Source organism: Sodiomyces alkalinus, assembly GCF_003711515.1.
Source record: "Sodiomyces alkalinus F11 unplaced genomic scaffold SODALscaffold_3, whole genome shotgun sequence".
NCBI lineage: Eukaryota > Fungi > Ascomycota > Sordariomycetes > Glomerellales > Plectosphaerellaceae > Sodiomyces > Sodiomyces alkalinus.
Genome location: NW_021167081.1, coordinates 1,149,746 through 1,166,264, shown reverse-complemented (window position 1 = coordinate 1,166,264; position 16,519 = coordinate 1,149,746). Strand labels below are relative to the sequence as shown.

The following is a 16,519-nucleotide window of genomic DNA, read 5'->3' as shown; positions in this document are numbered from 1 at the left end:
TCATTTCGTCGTAGCTTTTATTATTTACCAGCAAAAACAAAAAGGAAAATTATTATTCAGAGTCCTCTAAGGTAGGCGTACGGGGGCGCGGCTAAGAAATAGAACGGCCGGCCTCTAGCTAAAGACGAAGGCTATGCGCCTTCTATTCAGCGGCGCCTAAGCCGCTATCTGGATAGCGGAAGCTTCCCTATACCAAGCACCTATCATCCCTCTAGTAAAGGGGGTAATTCTCCCTCTACTGGAGACGGTAAAAACTATAAAGCTAGCCCAGGGTATATCCAGCTACCTCCTTCATTTAATCGTGGTCGTACTTTAGGAATATTAGTAAAGGATATAGGCAGGTAAGGTCGGTAAAATATATAGTACCGTCGCCCTTCACGGGGGCGAATAGGAGTATACTAGTACGACGATAGGCTATACTCTTAGTTAGTGTCTAAATAGTAACTTCCTTATTGTAAGCTAGAGTATACAGACGTCGGTAAAATTCTAGTATTATAGTTAGTATAACCACTAATATATTAAGCCACTACTCTAGTCCAATATACATGTAGCCTCCTGGTTATTGGCTGAAGATAATACACCCTTTACCGCCGCCGCCGAAGTCAGAGCATGAGACTGTTTAAGATGCTTCTTCAGCAAACTGGTAATCGAGTAGGTAGTCGACTATTTAAGTGTCAGGAACTATTCAATTATATCGGAAAACCATAATAGAATACTCATAATATAGCATAGACGGCCATCTTCCACCTTATAGCGATAGTAGAGCTCTCTAGCAGTAACCTTTACTTAACCCTCCTAGATACTATTAGAATAGATCCTAAATAGATCCCGAATTAAATCTAAATAGTAACTTATATCGTTCGTTTCGTAACCAGGTAAGCCTAGGCGACGACCTTACTTATTATTCAGGTACCACTAGTACTCGGCTATCTACGAGTACTTTTTCGCTATGATTAACGACTAGAATGATAGCGAAGATAAATAATAAAAGACTTAATAATAGAGTATGCTAGTTATAAATGAATCTGATAATATTATGATCGCTGACTTATTTGTTATTATAAAGCGTAAATACTAAAAAGTAAACACGATCTGGTGGTGTTATAATTAAGTTATAGAAGCTATTAGGATTTATTTAGGCAGTGATTATTATTACTCGGCTCCTGCCCTAATATATCACGTGACCTGGGTATTATAATAGGTCCTGTATATCACGTGACCTGGGTATTATATCCTGAATAGGTCCGGAAATAGTCCTGAAATAGTCCAGTTTCAATTCCCTATAGTAACTATTACGGCAGCGATTCACTTCCGTCCCGTTAACCTCACCAGACCATTACTGTTAGCTTAGCGTGTAATGGTCGGGCGAGACGTAAAGGCCATAGCAATAGTCAGGTTAGGTCAGTTCTACGCTAGCAGGGGGGCAATGGTCGGGTGAGCAGGGGGGGGCAATGGTCAGTTGAGCTGTAACCTCCCTGATTACGTACCGTGATCTTTACCGCATTTTTACCGAAGTCACGCGTAAATTCAGAAGCTATTTCCCGTACGGGCCAGCAAGTGGTCAACGCAGGAACAGCTGTCACGTCAGACAGGGGCATGTGGCCCGTGCTGCTAATTATCCCCTTTGGTCGCGACAACGCGGTAATACTGAAAGAAATCCACCGCCAACCGAGTCCGAACGCCTGTCTCCATCTGCTCATAGCGTACCATTTCAGCACATTCTGTCTTTTCCCCTTGCAGGCCTTTTCCCATCGATTCCGCTGTGGTATTTCCGACCTCCATCCGACTGTCGTAGCGCCAACGAATCCACAGCCCCCGACTATCGCCGCCATATAAAGCTTGGGAGTTCTCCCGCCATGGGCTTGAGGAGTGGGCATCATGCAATCACGTCGAGATGAGATCCTTGCAAAAAGGGCAAAGCTCGCAGAGCTTAAGCGGCAGAGAGAACTTCGAGCGAGCCAAACGACAGGTGGTCGCCCTAGCATAGGCAGTCCAGGCGAGGTTCGTTTTGTTTTGCGATGTCATGTCGTTGGCCTAGGCGTTCTTGTTCCCCCCCCCCCCTGACGACACCCCTGACGACACCAATAGATAGTCGCACCGACGCCGGGTCGCAACAGTCGCCACGATATAGAAGCTCTTATCAATACCTTGGTCGGTGAAAGCAGACCGGGCTCGACCACGGGAGGCGCAGGATCGCCCGGCCCAAGAGGAAGCCGACCAAACAGCGTGCTGAGCGCAGGCGAACTCAGCAATGAGACATCAGAGTATGCCATTGCCTCGGCTGCCGGTCAAACAGTCGCAGCGCCTCCAGCGCCTCCAGCGCCACCACTCATTATGACAACGATACCCTCGACGACCGTCTTCCAATGCCCGCCGTCACCCGTCAAAGAAGTCTTCTCCTATAGCAAGGCCGTGCAGACAACAGGGGAATGGGCAACACCGAACAGGACCCGTGCGCACTCCCTTTCCGACAGCGAAGATCTTCCCGGCGTAACATCGACGCCGAACAAGAGGCAGAGCCGGAGGGAACGAGACCGAGAAGAGGAGCTACGGCAGAACATCCGGAAAGAAGTCGAGGAGGAACTCAAGGCGGCACGAGAAGGGCCGAAGGACGGCGCGGCTCAGCCGGAGTCACAATCGGTGAACTACCCCTTGCGAAAATTGACCGACGAGGAACTAGATGCCGTCACCGCCTCGGACGAATTCTCGGGCTTTCTCGACAAGGCCACCAAAGTGATCGAGCGAGCACTCGACCAGGAATATGACGTTCTTACCGACTACGCCCTGCAGGGCCAGGACGTGGAGGACGAAGATGAGGACAGTGGAAACACTGGTGGTAAGGGACGACACAGGGTAAAGGAGGTGGCCCAATTCTTCGACGAACGGTGGACCAAGAAGCGAATGATCAGCTCCATCGATTTCTCTCCTCATTTCCCCGAGTTGATGCTGGCGTCCTATACCAAGAATCCCACAGCACCGCACGAGCCGGACGGGCTTGTCCTGGTCTGGAGTCTCGGCCTCCACGACAGGCCCGAGTTTGTCTTCCACGCCCAATCCGACGTTCTCACCGCCAAGTTCTCACCCCACCATCGCAACCTCATCGTGGGCGGGTCCTACAGCGGGCAAGTTCTCTTGTGGGATACAAGGGTCAAATCGGGCGCTCCCGTCCAGAAGACCCCTCTCACCGGGTACGGACACACGCATCCCATCTACTCTGTCGACATTGTCGGTACACAAAACGCGAACAACATCATTTCCTGTTCAACGGATGGAGTTGTGTGTGGCTGGAGCATGGAGGTGTTCGCGCAGCCCCAGGAGCTCCTCGAGCTCAAGGCACCGCCGGCGTACAAGATTGAGGACGTCAGCCCGACTTCCATGGCGTTCCCGCAAGCCGACCCGACGTTTTTCCTCGTGGGCAGCGAGGAGGGTTCGATCTTCCCGTGCCACAGGTACGACAGGGCGGGCGCCAAGGCGGGGATCGACACGCGGTTCAGCTATAAGGGCCACACGGCGCCGGTCATGTCGGTCGATTTCCACCCGGCGCGCGGGCCCGTCGACCTGGGCGACCTGGTCCTTTCCTCGTCGCTGGACTGGAGCGTCCGGCTATGGAAGGTGCGGGCGCCCGCGGCGACGTCGACGGCCGGCAACGAGGGCGCCGTGTCGCCCCTGCTCGACTTTGTCCGCGAGGACGTCGTCTACGATGCGAAGTGGTCGCCTATCAAACCGGGCGTTTTCGCCCTCGTGGATGGGGCCGGGTGGCTGGAGTTGTGGGACATCACGGTCGAGACGGAAGAACCGGTTGCGCGGATATCGCCGAGCGCTCGCAAGGACGGGAGGGCCATGCTCTCCAAGAGCCTGAATAAGCTGGCGTGGGAACCTACCGAGGGCAAACGCCTGGCTACTGGTGGCATCGACGGAACTCTGACGGTCTTCGAGGTTGCTTCCGGGTTGGGAGGGCGAGATGACCTCAAGGCGGAGGAATGGACCAACGTCAAGAAGCTTGTGAATAGGGTCGAGGCTGTTGGCGTCAATGGGGCAATGATGGTGTAATGGTTCGATGTGTGGCTAGTGGTCGGCTTCTTTGGCGCTGTGGCTTTTTCTTTCCTTTGGCCGGGCAGAGTCCTCGTTAGGTAGGTCACAGGCACGATAGTGGGAGTTGCGTGTAACATCCTCTACCAAGTCTCGTAGACTGCCGAGGGTGCCGCATTGCCTGTTAGGCCTCATTTGCAAATTACCAGGCCAAGGTCGAGATGCCAATTGTACCTGTATTTCAGGAAGTTGGAAAGCGACGTCTTTGCATTCCGTATACCCCAATCATATGGAATTACTTGTCTTCTGGTGTATAAATGTTTCTTTTTCCTGCCTCGAACAACAATTGTCGCGACTTTGTCTCGTCATTCCACGCTCTACCTAGGTTGGTAAATAATAAGGTACGAGGTACCTTAGGCATAGCGATCTGGTACCGACGAGACCTTATCAGTTACGGCGTCCAATGGTCGAAGTCGAGTGATTGATTAGTCATCCTTCTAATTAAAAGGCCGGTTCATTTGCTTTTTTACTCCCGTTGGTTTCTCCTTCGTACTTCCTTTCCTCTCGCCATTACTACTCCTTCCGGATATTTGGCTGAACTGTCAATCACGAATATGTGTGATTGCTTGTCAGTTGCTATACTGGTCCCATGAGACTCGCTAATCTTATACAGGTATGTATTCTCTTTGGTCCAAACCAGCGCACACACACATACACACACGCACACAATGCACCAAGCAAACATGATGAACAGCCATAAGAATTCTGCAATGCTGAAACGGCCCCTGCAGGGGTCAAACTGTGGATAAAATCTTTACTTTCGCGTTTTTCTGAATTGCTCCGCTTGCCCTCCTCCCCCCGAGTAGGCGTCCGACGTCAAGACGCATGCCATCGATTTCGTGGTCTATTCCCGCTAACATACACCAAGGCCATACATATATATATAGGACGTGCATTTGTCGCCCTCATGGGGCATATTCAAGTGTTGATGGGGTGGCCGTCCGGGTACCGGGCTCCAGCCACCTCAAACTTGGCCAAGGTAGCATCGATCTCGGCCATCTCTTCGTCCGTGAGATCAACCAGCTTGGCGTTCTCAACGACGCGGTCGACGGTAGTGCTCCCAGGAATGGGGATGATGGTGGGCATGCCGGGGCGGCGGGAGAGGGAGTTGAGCCAGCCGAGGGCCAGCTGGGCCGGGGTGCAGCCCTTCTTCGCAGCAAGGTCCTCGACCTGACGGATGAGCCGGAGGTTGGTCTCGAAGTTCTCGGGCTGGAAGCGGGGCAGGTGGTGGCGGACGTCGGCGGTGGGGATGTCGGCGGCGGTCTTGAAGCGGCCGGTGAGCATGCCGCGGCCGAGCGGAGAGTAGGCGATGAGGGGGATGCCGAGCTCAGCGCAGGCGGCGGCGACGCCGTTGGACACCACGTCGGTCGAGAAGAGGCTCAGCTCGACCTCGACGCCGGCGATGGTGGTGATCTTGGCGGCTTCGCGGATGGTCGCGGCCGAGACCTCGGACAGGCAGATGCCGCCGACCTTGCCCGTCTTGATGTACTCCTCCTCGATGACGCCGAAGGTGGTCTCGAGGGGCACGTTGGGGTCCCGGCGGGCGCACTCGAAGACGTCGATCTTCTTGCGGCCGCCCAGCTTCTCGAGGGTGAAGTCCAGGGACCGTCGGATGTTCTCCGGGGAGCCGTCCGGGACCAAGTCGGGCCGCAGGCCTCCCTTCATGCTGACAACGACCCTGTCGGCGTCCTCGGGGTACTTTTCGAAGTAGCGGTTGAGCAGGGTCATGCTGTTGACTTCCGGGGTTCCGTAGAACTCGCCGGCGTTCCAGAAGTTCATGCCGTTGTCGAGGGCGGCCCGCATGGTCTCGAAGGCTTGTTCATCGGGAACGGGGTCGGAACGCCACGTAAAATTCATGAGGCCGAAGCCACGAGGACCGATTTCTTGTCCGGCAATTTGAGGCATGGTGAATGAGTCTCAGGTGGGGCCAGGTAAGTAAGTACAACGATAACGTAGAGCAAGGTATACACGGTATACCTACCTAGATAGGATGTCGCAGGATGTGTCTCACAGACAATGCTCTTGTTCTCTTTGAAGTGAAAGGCAACTAGCGAGGCGGCGGAGGCTATTAGCTGTAGTAGATCGATACCTCAAGAGAGGACAGAAGGATTTGGAATGGCAGACTTCTGGGGTCGTCCTGGTTGAAGAATGTAATTACGGACCACGGTGTTACAGAAAAGTTGTCCGGGCTGTGGGCTGTCTTGGTGGTCCTACAACGTACAACTCCACCATTTTCATCTCCGGTGCGGAGTACCAAGTACATAAACATATCCTGTCATTGCCGCCTCTGCCCACCTATCGCAGCAGAGTCAACTGCTTACCTTATAAACTCCGTACCAGGACATCACACAATGGACACCTAAGCTGAGGTAGTGGGAGAAGAGCATTTGTATGGAGTACGTTCCGGACTTATAACTGGCTTTTGCTTTGAAACCGAGATTCGGGAAAACCCATGTTCAAGGTACCTAGGTGAGGGACACGATGGCAGTGTACATGGAGACTGTGACGATACGGGCTGTGGAGTGCATGTACCACGTACGTTGTACAGTTACTACCTAAGGTACCTGTAGTTTACTCATCGCCGACGTAATAAATAAGGTAAGTATAGTACGATACTCTACCTGTCTTCCTCCGGACCCAAGACGCGATTTCGTACGTCCAGTCTTCCAAATGTATAATACTCGGTCTCTCGTCCCCTCCCCCCCTTTTTTTCCCTTATTCTTTCTTTTCGTGTCGATTCAGAATCTACCATTCGGCCAGGCATCCCTCCCTTCTCAGCTCATTTCGTCACATCCCTACGGCCTGGACCTCTCAGATATCAAGGAGATTGCCCACGACCTTCTCAGGACCCCTGTCCTTACGCCCGTCCGTGCCGGCTGTGATCTTGTCCATGTGCAGTATTCCCAGCTTCTCCAATCTCTCCACTCTCTCCATCTCACGGGTTTCCTTTCCCTTCGCTTTCTCCATTTCTCTCTCCTCTATCCGTCGGCTCTGGCTCTCTCGCTCTCGCTCCCCATCTCGTTGCTGCAGCCGAGCCTGCAGTTGTCTTTTCCTCTCGAAAAGGTCACCTGCGGTGTTGACCCCGCCTCTTCCGACCATGGCCGCCGCCATGCGCATATCCACCGGCACGCCCATCTTCGCTCCCATTCCGCCTCCTCCTAACCCGTTCCCTGGCATGTAATGAGACCCCGGCGGCTGGTGACTCTGCCCCACGCTTCCCCTCTGCGCTCCCGGCGTATTCATCCCGGTCGCGAACCATTCATCCAGCGTCAGCCGCATGGCCGACTGGAACCACGGGGGCAGTTCCTTCATACCCAGCTCCTGCAGGCCCTCGAGTGTCGTGGGCATCGTGTGTTGGAATCGGCAGTACAACCCATACCAGCACGTCCCGTGATGGCACCAATGCCGACATAAGAGTCTGCTGCCCTGCCCGTTGTTGCTGCTGTTGTTGCTGCTATTCTTGTTGTTGTTGTTATTAGTGTTGCTGCTATTATTGCTGCTGGTATTGCCGTCATGGTCGCTACCGTTGCTGCAGTGGTTGTGGTTTTGGCTCGTGCTATTGCTGGTTTTGCCGTTGTACCTGCTGCTCTTCCACCTCTCGGCGCTGGTCTGTGGCGGCATGCGGGACCCCTCTGCGTCCGTCATGGCTTGGGCTTGGAGCATGCGGTCGGCTGGATGCTGTTGGGATACGGGAGTAACGGTAGGTAAATCACGCGCCGGAGAACATGGCGACGAGGAGGGAGAGGGAGATGGATCTGAAGACGAAAAAGAAGAAGAACGGAAGCTGTCACGTTTTTCGCTCGCCGCCTTTGGCTGAGTTGGCTCACGAAGATGTGTCGTGGTCGCCTTCTCGACACCGGCTCTGGTGGTATTATCACTGCTATCTGCAGTCTCGCCCAAAGAAGCGGAAAGACGGCACGGGGCAGTCGGGGAAACTCCGTCGTCGTCCGAGACGATGCGCAGCTTGTAGACCGCACCGTCTGCCGTGCTCGGAATGGTTCCAAGGTTGGCCATCCCCGCTACGTGTCTCGGAGAAAGGTGACGCGGAAGACCGACGATCTGAATATGGTCGGGAAGCAAATCAAGTGGGATGAGGGGAACTATGTGTCCCGGTGCTGTAGGAGAGGTAGGGGCACGGAGGAGGAAGCACTTGGGATGGAGGGAAACCGGGAGACGGGGAAAGGCGTCATCGCTCGAGCTGACGGTGCCGATCGTGACGGCGGCCTGTGACGCCATTGCCATTTTGCCGGTGTTTTTGCTGCTGATATCTCGGCCCTGGGTTGTAGGTGCCGCCAGTTGGGCTTGGGCTTGCGAGGTACTGGTACTGGAGGTGGCGAGCTTATGTTGGTTTGGTGCCATTGCGTCTGGGCGAGATGCAACTGGATCTGTCCCGGTGGGCGTAGAACCTAGCACACCCATAGTTGCTTTGTATGGGCTGTGCTTGGAGTTCGCAATGCCCTTCCGAACGTTGAGCTCGTCATGTGCGGACGAGGAATTCATGTGTCGGTTTTGAGAAGAGCGAGACTGGGCGATGAGTGACGGTTTAAGAAGGAAATCGTCCCGAGAAATGGACGTGCAATAGTAAGATATCTTAGCACAAAATGTAGAGTGAACATGTATCTCGAAGCTATGTCAGGGAATAGGAGACTGATGAGAAAGCAATGGTTCCTGCTCCCACCTAGACCTAGCCCACGAACATGAAGAGTAGAGCCTTTATATAGACGGGCCAGAGGTGGGGTGCGTTTTAATTACGCGCTGTACAGCATATAATTCGTTTTGTGGGAAGATTTGGACAAACATGCCAAACGCCAATCGCATACTGACAACCAGCTTCCACAGGTTTTGTCGTGTCCGGGGTGTGCCGTCTGATTATACAAGCAAGCATGTGTTCATAAACTATGATAACTATGATAATCACTGGATCAAACTAGGGCGGCGTCAGTACCAAGTATAAAAATTAAAAATAAAGAATAAAAAAGAGAGGAAAGGAAAGGAAAAGGAAATGGTGGCATGTTGGTATGTTTCTATATTGGAGTGTTGGCATGCTGGTATGCTGGCATGTTGGATTATCCTGGTCTAGCGGACCTCAACACGGATGGTTGCCTCTATGCCATCAACGCAAAAACCAAGCTGCCGTGGTCCCTCCACAAGCTCCACCTCTCTCTTGACCCAGCGACCCGTCTTGTTGGCCTCAACCTGTTCCCCATTCCCGAAAGGCTCTTCACCCCCGGCAGAAGGGGCGGTGGTCTTCTCCCGCTCCTTCCCTTCCGGTGCTTCGCCAGTGTCGCTGTCTTCACCATCGCTGCTGTCGACCTCTTCATCGAAACCACCCACAGGGTCCCACTCGCCCGTTTCCCAGACCAGCCTGACGGAAAGCGGCGGAAGGCCAAAAAGCTTGCCCACGACGCCCTGCACGGCGTACATGTCAAACGAACGCGGAATCTCCGTCGTCTTGGCTACTGCAACATCACCCCCACTTCCGTCACCACCACTACCACCCGCGGCGAGACGGAACCGCACCTTGACGAGCCGAGCTTCGAGGAAAGCCGGGTTGACCTCGTCCCGACGCACGACGGCCGGCTCGCCGTGTTTCTCGCACAGTGCGGCGTACTGGGGATGCCGGGCGATGACCGCCGCCTCCTCCGATTCCGGGACGGAGGAGAGCTGCTTCGCGATGCGGGAGAGATAGAAAAGCTCCGCGTTGGTGCGGTCTTGCATTGTGATGGGTCCGAAGTTGAGGGATTTGAGGGCCGGTATGCGGGCGGTGGTGATCATGTGAGCTTCGTCTGTGCCCTTGGTCTGTGAGAAACCTGCTGAAGTGGACTTTAGCCCTATTTCCTGGTCGAGATCGGGATTGTCGTAGATGGGGTTATGAGCGATGCGGAGGGCGGTGAGGCCAGGGATCGAGGTTGTGAGGGCGTCGATGAAAGACCATGTAGAGATAGCATTATAGGAAACGTCGAGGTATATGAGAGAAGAGGAGAAGACGGGAGGAGAAATGTCGCTGGATGGGCAAATGCTGGAGATGGAGTTGCCTTTGAGGTGAAGGCTGCGGAGGGACGACAGGGAAGTGAGGGACGATAGATCTGATAGAGAGGTGAAGTCGTTGAACTCGAGCGTTAGTGTTGTGAGGGTCGTGGTCAGCGTGCCCAGGTCGACAGGCGGCAAAGAGAGAAGCTGATCAAAGCTTGCGTTAAGAACAGCTAGAGACGAGAAACAGGTAGCAACCTGACACAGGTGTTCCCACGGGAGAAGGGTCCCTTCTAGTTCGAGCTCCTTGACACCCGAGAAGGCATCCTTGAAATCTGAAAACGACTCCTGATCTTTGCGTAGACGCTGGAACCGGTTGCCGCTGTGAAGAGAATCAGCAGCTCGTCTTACTTTTACAGTTCCAAAATGAAAGGGAATATTAAAGTGAAAGAAAAGGGGGGTTTTTAGCATGCGTACTTGAGCCTCAAACTGCGCAGTTCTGGGAGCTCGCGACATATTCGCACCACGGTACTGAACGACTCGAAGAGATTCCTGCCGAGGTCCAGTTCGGAAACAAGGGGACTCGTCTCCTTAATCCCCTTCTCGCCATCATCAGGCAACATATCCCAAGCAATGCGCATGCCATCGAGAATGACAATCTTCAGCTCATCAAGCCTCGCGAGCTGGCGTCGGATCTTATCGAAGCCGACTTCCTCGGCAACCTTCTTCCCGAAGAAGACAAACTCGACGTCCGCATTACGATAGGGGTTCCGCTGGGCCGTCGCATCTCCCTGGTCCCCCGCCTCGTGGCCATACTTTTCCTGTAGCGCTGCGACGAAGCTTTGCGGCCTATCCGCCGTCCTGGTTGGGCGGACGAACGAGGCAGCTGTGGGTGATTTGGAGACGCCTTGGAGGCTGTTGTCAGCCGAGAGATGTCGGGGAAAAAAGAAGAAGAAAAAAAAAGAAGAAGAAGAAACCCCCTAGATCTTAAGTAGTGGAAAATGGAAAATGGAATGTGCTCATGCATTTGAAGTAGCGAACGTTTTTGTGCTGGCCGTCGTGCCGCCCCCGGGACGCATCGTCCCATTCTACGCCCAGCCAAGTGCCGCTGGTGCCTGCGACCTCGCCGATGTAGCGGATGGTGCAGAGGGCGCCATCGTACGAGAGCCGCTGACCCAGATAGTGAGTTTCGGGCATATCAATTCCGCATCGAGTAAGAAAATGGTAGACTTAAAATGAGTGGTGATAGTTGTGAGTTGGACGTTGGATGTACGGGGAAGGCAAGTGGAGGTTATTGATGTACCTTATGTACCTGCGATACAAGTTTTGGTGGTGAGAATTGACGGAGAGAATAAATCGTTAGTGCATCGGCAGAAAGTAGGCCTTGTCTGCTAACAGCAGTGGGCCCATACCCCATACCCCATACCCCATATCAACCATACCTCAGAAAACACATCACGCAAATGGCATGGTATACAACACGAGAAGGGATATTCAGCAGGTCTCTTCGATTGGCACATGCTGGTATGGCATTTTCATTTCATTGCAATACAATGTAACATGGCATTTTTGGAACACGCTCTCCCTTTACAACTTCGCCTTGCCGTCACCCACAACCTTCATCAAAGCCCGCCCGTTGCTCAGACATACCTTGCCGCCCTCCACCTTGACCTGGAAACGGATCTCCTCCCAGCCGTCCTTGATCTCACCAGTCCTCCATGCATCTGTCACGAGCTTATCACCGGGAAGGACAGGGCTTGCAAACCGCGCCTGATACTCCTTGATGTTGGCCGGGTCGCTGCCGCCCAGGGCCTTGAGCAGGCCATGAGCCGTCGCGTTCCACGAGTACAAGCCGTGCATGATGGCGCCGCCAAAGCCCATCTTCTTGCCGGGCTCGGGGGTGGCGTGCAGGGGGTTGTAGTCGCCGTTGAGGCGGTACAAGAGGGCGGACTGGGCGTTGGTCTCCTGGACGAAGGTGACGTCGGGCTTGCGGTCCTTGGGGGGAGGGTAGTTCTCCGTGGCGGGGCCCTTGGGGCCGCCCCAGTTGCCCTGGCCGATGTAGAAAGCGGAGCCGATGACGCGCGAGTAGACCTCGTTGGTGGCGGCGTCGACCACGTCCTCCTGGATCTCGACGATGCTACCGGGACGGCCCTTGTCGTAGACGCCGACGACCTTGGTGCGGACCTCGAACTTGTGGCCGGCCGATGTGGGAGGGAGGGGCTTGAAGAACTCAATCTTGCGCTGGCCGTCGACCACGCGGCGCGAGTCGAACGCCGGAACACCAGGGATCTGGACCGCCTGCTGCGCGGCGTAGAAGTCGACTACTTCCTGGCTGGTGCCCTTGAACGCTGTGCAAAGGGGGGAAACACCCAAATGTCAGCCCTAGGCTCCCCTTCCGAGACAAACTGAAGATATCAAACGACTGCGGCGGCGCTTACGAAGAATAAGGGAGTATGTCGGGAAGACCTTGAAGTCGGGATGGAGTTCCTGTAGTGTGGAATTGACAAGTCAGTCTCAGATACTATCGCCACCGCACTAGGCGGGGGTGGACTCTGGAGGAGGGTCTTCCCCAGAAACGGGAGGAAAAGGGGGGACGGAACGTGTAAGAACGAAGGACGAAGGACGAGGAACGGGAAGAACGAACATAGAGGAAATGAAGCTCGTCAGCAGTGCAGCCAATGGTGTTGGCAAACAGCAGCACATCACGCTTCACCCAGGAAATCTCCTTGGGAGGGTATTCGAACCCGACGCCTGGTCCAGCTGTTCCGGCCATGGTTGCTAAGAGACGGGGCTGCAATTGACAGCAAAAAACTCAAGGAGAGTAGAGGATATTCGGTGGGAAGGAATTGAAGAAATAGAGGCCAGGGAACAGAGTGTTGTCAAGAAGTTTAGAAGAAGAGAGTAACACCCGCGGTACGAAGTACAGCGAAGTACGAAATAGTTCAGTCAACTATTATTAGTATGGCCACGATTTCGACCCAGCTGTCGAACATTCAACCTGGGGTTCGGCATCTGCGTTCGGCAGCTCCATGATGCGCCGAGCAACCCCAGAGCTTCCTCCGACATGATGCCGAGGTCCAACTGTGGGGTAATTACTTTGTATCAGTACCTTAAACTCGCCGGTAAGTTTTCAGATGATCGCTTTTACCCCTCGTCATTAGTCATCAACAGCATCTGGACTACCTATATTGTATCACGTGATTTGCTCTCTCTCTACATCTCAACTTCTCGTCTTTGAGTATCCGTACAACCTGACGAACCTGCCCCTTGTTTTATTGAGACTCGGGTGTCTATATGATATTCACTACATGCGCCATGCAGGTCATGTCTCCTCTCTTCCCATGGGCCTTTGGCCACAAGAAATTGATCTTCTTCACTAAATCGGAGGCATCTCAACGCGGTCTTCCGGCATCCTGAAAGCCAGAATTGATTGCCCCTGAGAGGTCATAAAGGTGATGGAGACGCCGTTATATTGCCCACCAGGCTCCTTGGGACTCCCTCAACATTTATTATCTTTCTCTCTTTCATACGCCTATCAGTCTTTCAGGCACATATCTTGGAAGATTGTTGCCTCTCTGTTCAATCAACTCTGCCATCTTCCTAGGCCGCATTAAGTCATGACAGAAATTCATAGGCCATAGAGGTAGAATGGCAGCCTTACACCAGGTAGCTAAAGCGCTTTGTGAATCTAGGCACGGATTGTCGTGAATCCGGGAAGGATTAAGATCTCTGTCGCCCTGCCGACCATTGTTACCTCGCCCATTCTAACGACTCATCAAAGATCCAACATGTGACCTCCTAACTGCCATATCACTGTACGGATCCAGCCTTCCCTGACAGATTTTCTGTACCTCTCGGTAGTCTTTTTTTCCCAATCACTTTGTTCTTTCTTTCCCTATCCTGTGATGCTGCATTTCATTCCCTACCCAACCACAGGCAGTTTCTCTCACCTGAAATCAAACATCACACAAGAATACACATCAAACTGCAGAAAAGGCCCCTGCAGTCTCAGGTTTGCCTTGTGGTTACCAGGCTCTAGTGGTAGTAAGTACTTCTCTGGATCCCATGAGATCTATTCTACACAGAACGCATTCTTTCCAAATAACCTTGCCCTTTTTGCCAAACCCATTCTGATTTCGTCCCCAACCATCGGTTCTAGAAGCAGGAAAGAGACCATGGGCAAGAAGTCTCCGAAGAAAGACAGATTCGTGGTCTCCAAGGCTGAGGCGGCTGCCATTCTAGGCAAGCACCTCGGCAATGTTGGCAGCGGTCAGGATGCCTCTACACCTTCGATTGAGGTCAAACGTCTGCGCAAGCGCGAGCGCATGGAGCTCAATCGTGAGACGACCGAGCTTGTCGAATCGCGGAATGCGCTGGCCTCGGAACTGGCCAACTGGGCCGACCGTTCTGCTTTCACCCCCCCTTCCCTCATGAGCCAGTCTGCCGAGCTTCATCTCCGTGAGATGCGGCACCTGCAGAAGCTGACGAAGAAGCTGGGCGAGGCCGAATTGTTCTACCGCATTCATCCTGGCAGCAAGGAAAATAACGCCTGGGACTTCATTCGTAATCTGGCTGCCCAGTTCAGAACCCATCTGGGACCCCGTTTAGGTGACGGCCTTAGCCATGATGAGAAGACCACCTGCACTTCTGGTCCGGAATCCGATCTCGGTAAGCGACAACATATCAGATGAAGAATGAAATAATAATAGAAAACAAGGGTATGGCCTGGACATTACACTGACTCTTTCTTAGATGACCTGGGTATCAACGAGGCTGGCTTGGCCGAGAATGATGGTCAGACTCCCATCAAGAATCAAGACGCGAAACGGAAGCGAATGAATGACTCTGAGGTCCCATCTAAGAAGTCGAAGCTGGTATCGAATGCGTCGGCGTCGACTCCTGAAATGGACGAGCATCCCAGCGCTCATGTACAGAGCGAGATCTCCAGCCCCATGACCACCGAGCCTTCCATCCCCCAAGATATCGACAGTTCCAATCTCGGAGCTGGTGCCGCCGGCAACTCCGAGATTGAAGACGCCGGAGATGGCTCTCACGAGGAGCAGAAGGCGACGAAAAAGAAGAAGAAGAAACATGGCAAGAAGGAGCGAAAGGCCCGCAAGAAAAAATCCAAGAAAAAGAAGGCCACAGCGATTCTCAATACCGCTGGTGGTTCCCGGGAAGTTGGCTCAGATGTCGAGATGAAAGGCGCTGATAATGATCATCGCGACGGAGATCAAGAAAATGATAAGATGGCCAAGGGCCAGGGTGATAATGAACAGCTGAAGGTATGGAAACCCTTGACCATCCAGGCATCTCTCTGAAGGTGGCAGCTAATCCTAACATCTCGGTGAAGAGCGGACACGAGGAGTCCAGGACCGAGAACGGCAGCACCGCTTCTTCAGTGGGCTTCCAACGAAAGTCTATGACAGCTATTCCTGTTCCCGACTACGGAAGAAGCTCCCCATTCACCGCCTCCACTCCTGTTAAGCTTCCCCCTTGGATCAAGGACCCCAGCGCCTTCAGCGGTGGTAATCGACGTTGGGATCCATACCCCCGGCCCTACCACGCCCCTCTCTTCTCGAGCAAGGTACGCGGCCGGCAAGCCGAGACGATTATAGAACCCAGCACTCCTTCCGGTTCTCCGACGCGAAACGAGGATAAACATGTGGCCAAAACCGGCGGCAAGAGCTCCGTGACCATGGCCATCGGGCCCATCGACGATCTGCACATTGACAACGGGGAGATGACGTCTCCCATCGAAACGCACGTCAAGAACAGGAAGAAGGGCGGCCGCCCCAAGGGAAGCAAGGCCAATGGCAAGGACGCGGGTATGAGCACCCCGCAAGGCGCATATGCGACCGCCGAAGGTCTCGTCCGGCCCCTGACGCCTTCGACCCGCGTCATCGATAAATTTGCCATCGACAGCCAGGATGCGGAGCGCAAGCGGGCTAAGCTGCAGGGTTTGCTCCGCCGCGACTACGAGGTGCTCTCGCAGGAGAGGAAGGAGTGGTTTCGTGCCATGAACCTCGATATCCGTTAAATGGGTAAGTTTTCTGGGAAAAGAAGAAGACAAGAGAAGAAAAAAAGGGAAAAAAAAGGGGGGACGGGAGATTGGATGGGACGTTCTAGTCTTGTGCCAAAGACTGCAAAAGACAGCCCCCACAAGGAGATATGATATGGTCTTTTCTTCTGTCTTTGGTATGGCATGGCCGGTTCCTGCGAGGCACAGAGACAAAAGAGGGAAAAGGGCCCCGGTCCTCCCCAATTTGTAGCCTAGCTCTCTGTGCATCCCGCTCCAGGAGGGTAGCCGATTACCATAATAATACAATTAATACAATGAGTGTGTCCTGGGTTGTTGTTCGACCAAACGATGTCCTCGATTTTGTGCTGCACTTCCATTCTTTGCAATGATCCCCTCCGCCTCTTCGATTGCGACGCCTGGGGTTGCATATTCAGAGTG

The 16,519-nt window shown here is 53.7% G+C and overlaps 5 protein-coding genes across 5 annotated transcripts; 2 read left to right on the top strand and 3 right to left on the bottom strand.

The window, feature by feature from the left end:
• Positions 1–1,583: 1,583 nt before the first annotated feature.
• On the top strand, positions 1,584–4,316 carry SODALDRAFT_349959 (WD40 repeat-like protein). Its single transcript, XM_028613448.1, has 2 exons — positions 1,584–2,001; positions 2,089–4,316. Exons 1-2 carry the CDS (start codon positions 1,879–1,881, stop codon positions 4,048–4,050), a joined length of 2,085 nt encoding a protein of 694 aa, XP_028467644.1. The 5' UTR covers positions 1,584–1,878; the 3' UTR covers positions 4,051–4,316.
• A 444-nt stretch (positions 4,317–4,760) lies between these two features.
• SODALDRAFT_331966 (aldo/keto reductase) lies at positions 4,761–6,168 on the bottom strand. Its single transcript, XM_028611591.1, has one exon. It carries the CDS (start codon positions 5,992–5,994, stop codon positions 5,008–5,010), a length of 987 nt encoding a protein of 328 aa, XP_028467643.1. The 5' UTR covers positions 5,995–6,168; the 3' UTR covers positions 4,761–5,007.
• Positions 6,169–6,775: 607 nt separating this feature from the next.
• SODALDRAFT_331963 (hypothetical protein) lies at positions 6,776–8,845 on the bottom strand. Its single transcript, XM_028611590.1, has one exon. It carries the CDS (start codon positions 8,506–8,508, stop codon positions 6,901–6,903), a length of 1,608 nt encoding a protein of 535 aa, XP_028467642.1. The 5' UTR covers positions 8,509–8,845; the 3' UTR covers positions 6,776–6,900.
• A 320-nt stretch (positions 8,846–9,165) lies between these two features.
• Positions 9,166–12,832, bottom strand: SODALDRAFT_339235 (Thioesterase/thiol ester dehydrase-isomerase; the record flags this gene model as incomplete). The annotated part of the gene is made up of 5 exons (XM_028612842.1): positions 9,166–10,441; positions 10,537–10,974; positions 11,651–12,407; positions 12,498–12,546; positions 12,704–12,832. 5 exons carry the CDS (start codon positions 12,830–12,832, stop codon positions 9,166–9,168), a joined length of 2,649 nt encoding a protein of 882 aa, XP_028467641.1.
• Positions 12,833–13,798: 966 nt separating this feature from the next.
• SODALDRAFT_139019 (hypothetical protein) lies at positions 13,799–16,283 on the top strand. Its single transcript, XM_028606772.1, has 4 exons — positions 13,799–14,103; positions 14,219–14,727; positions 14,812–15,344; positions 15,413–16,283. The coding sequence occupies exons 2-4, from the start codon at positions 14,235–14,237 to the stop codon at positions 16,097–16,099; spliced, it is 1,713 nt and encodes a 570-aa protein (XP_028467640.1). The 5' UTR covers positions 13,799–14,103; positions 14,219–14,234; the 3' UTR covers positions 16,100–16,283.
• Positions 16,284–16,519: the final 236 nt, after the last annotated feature.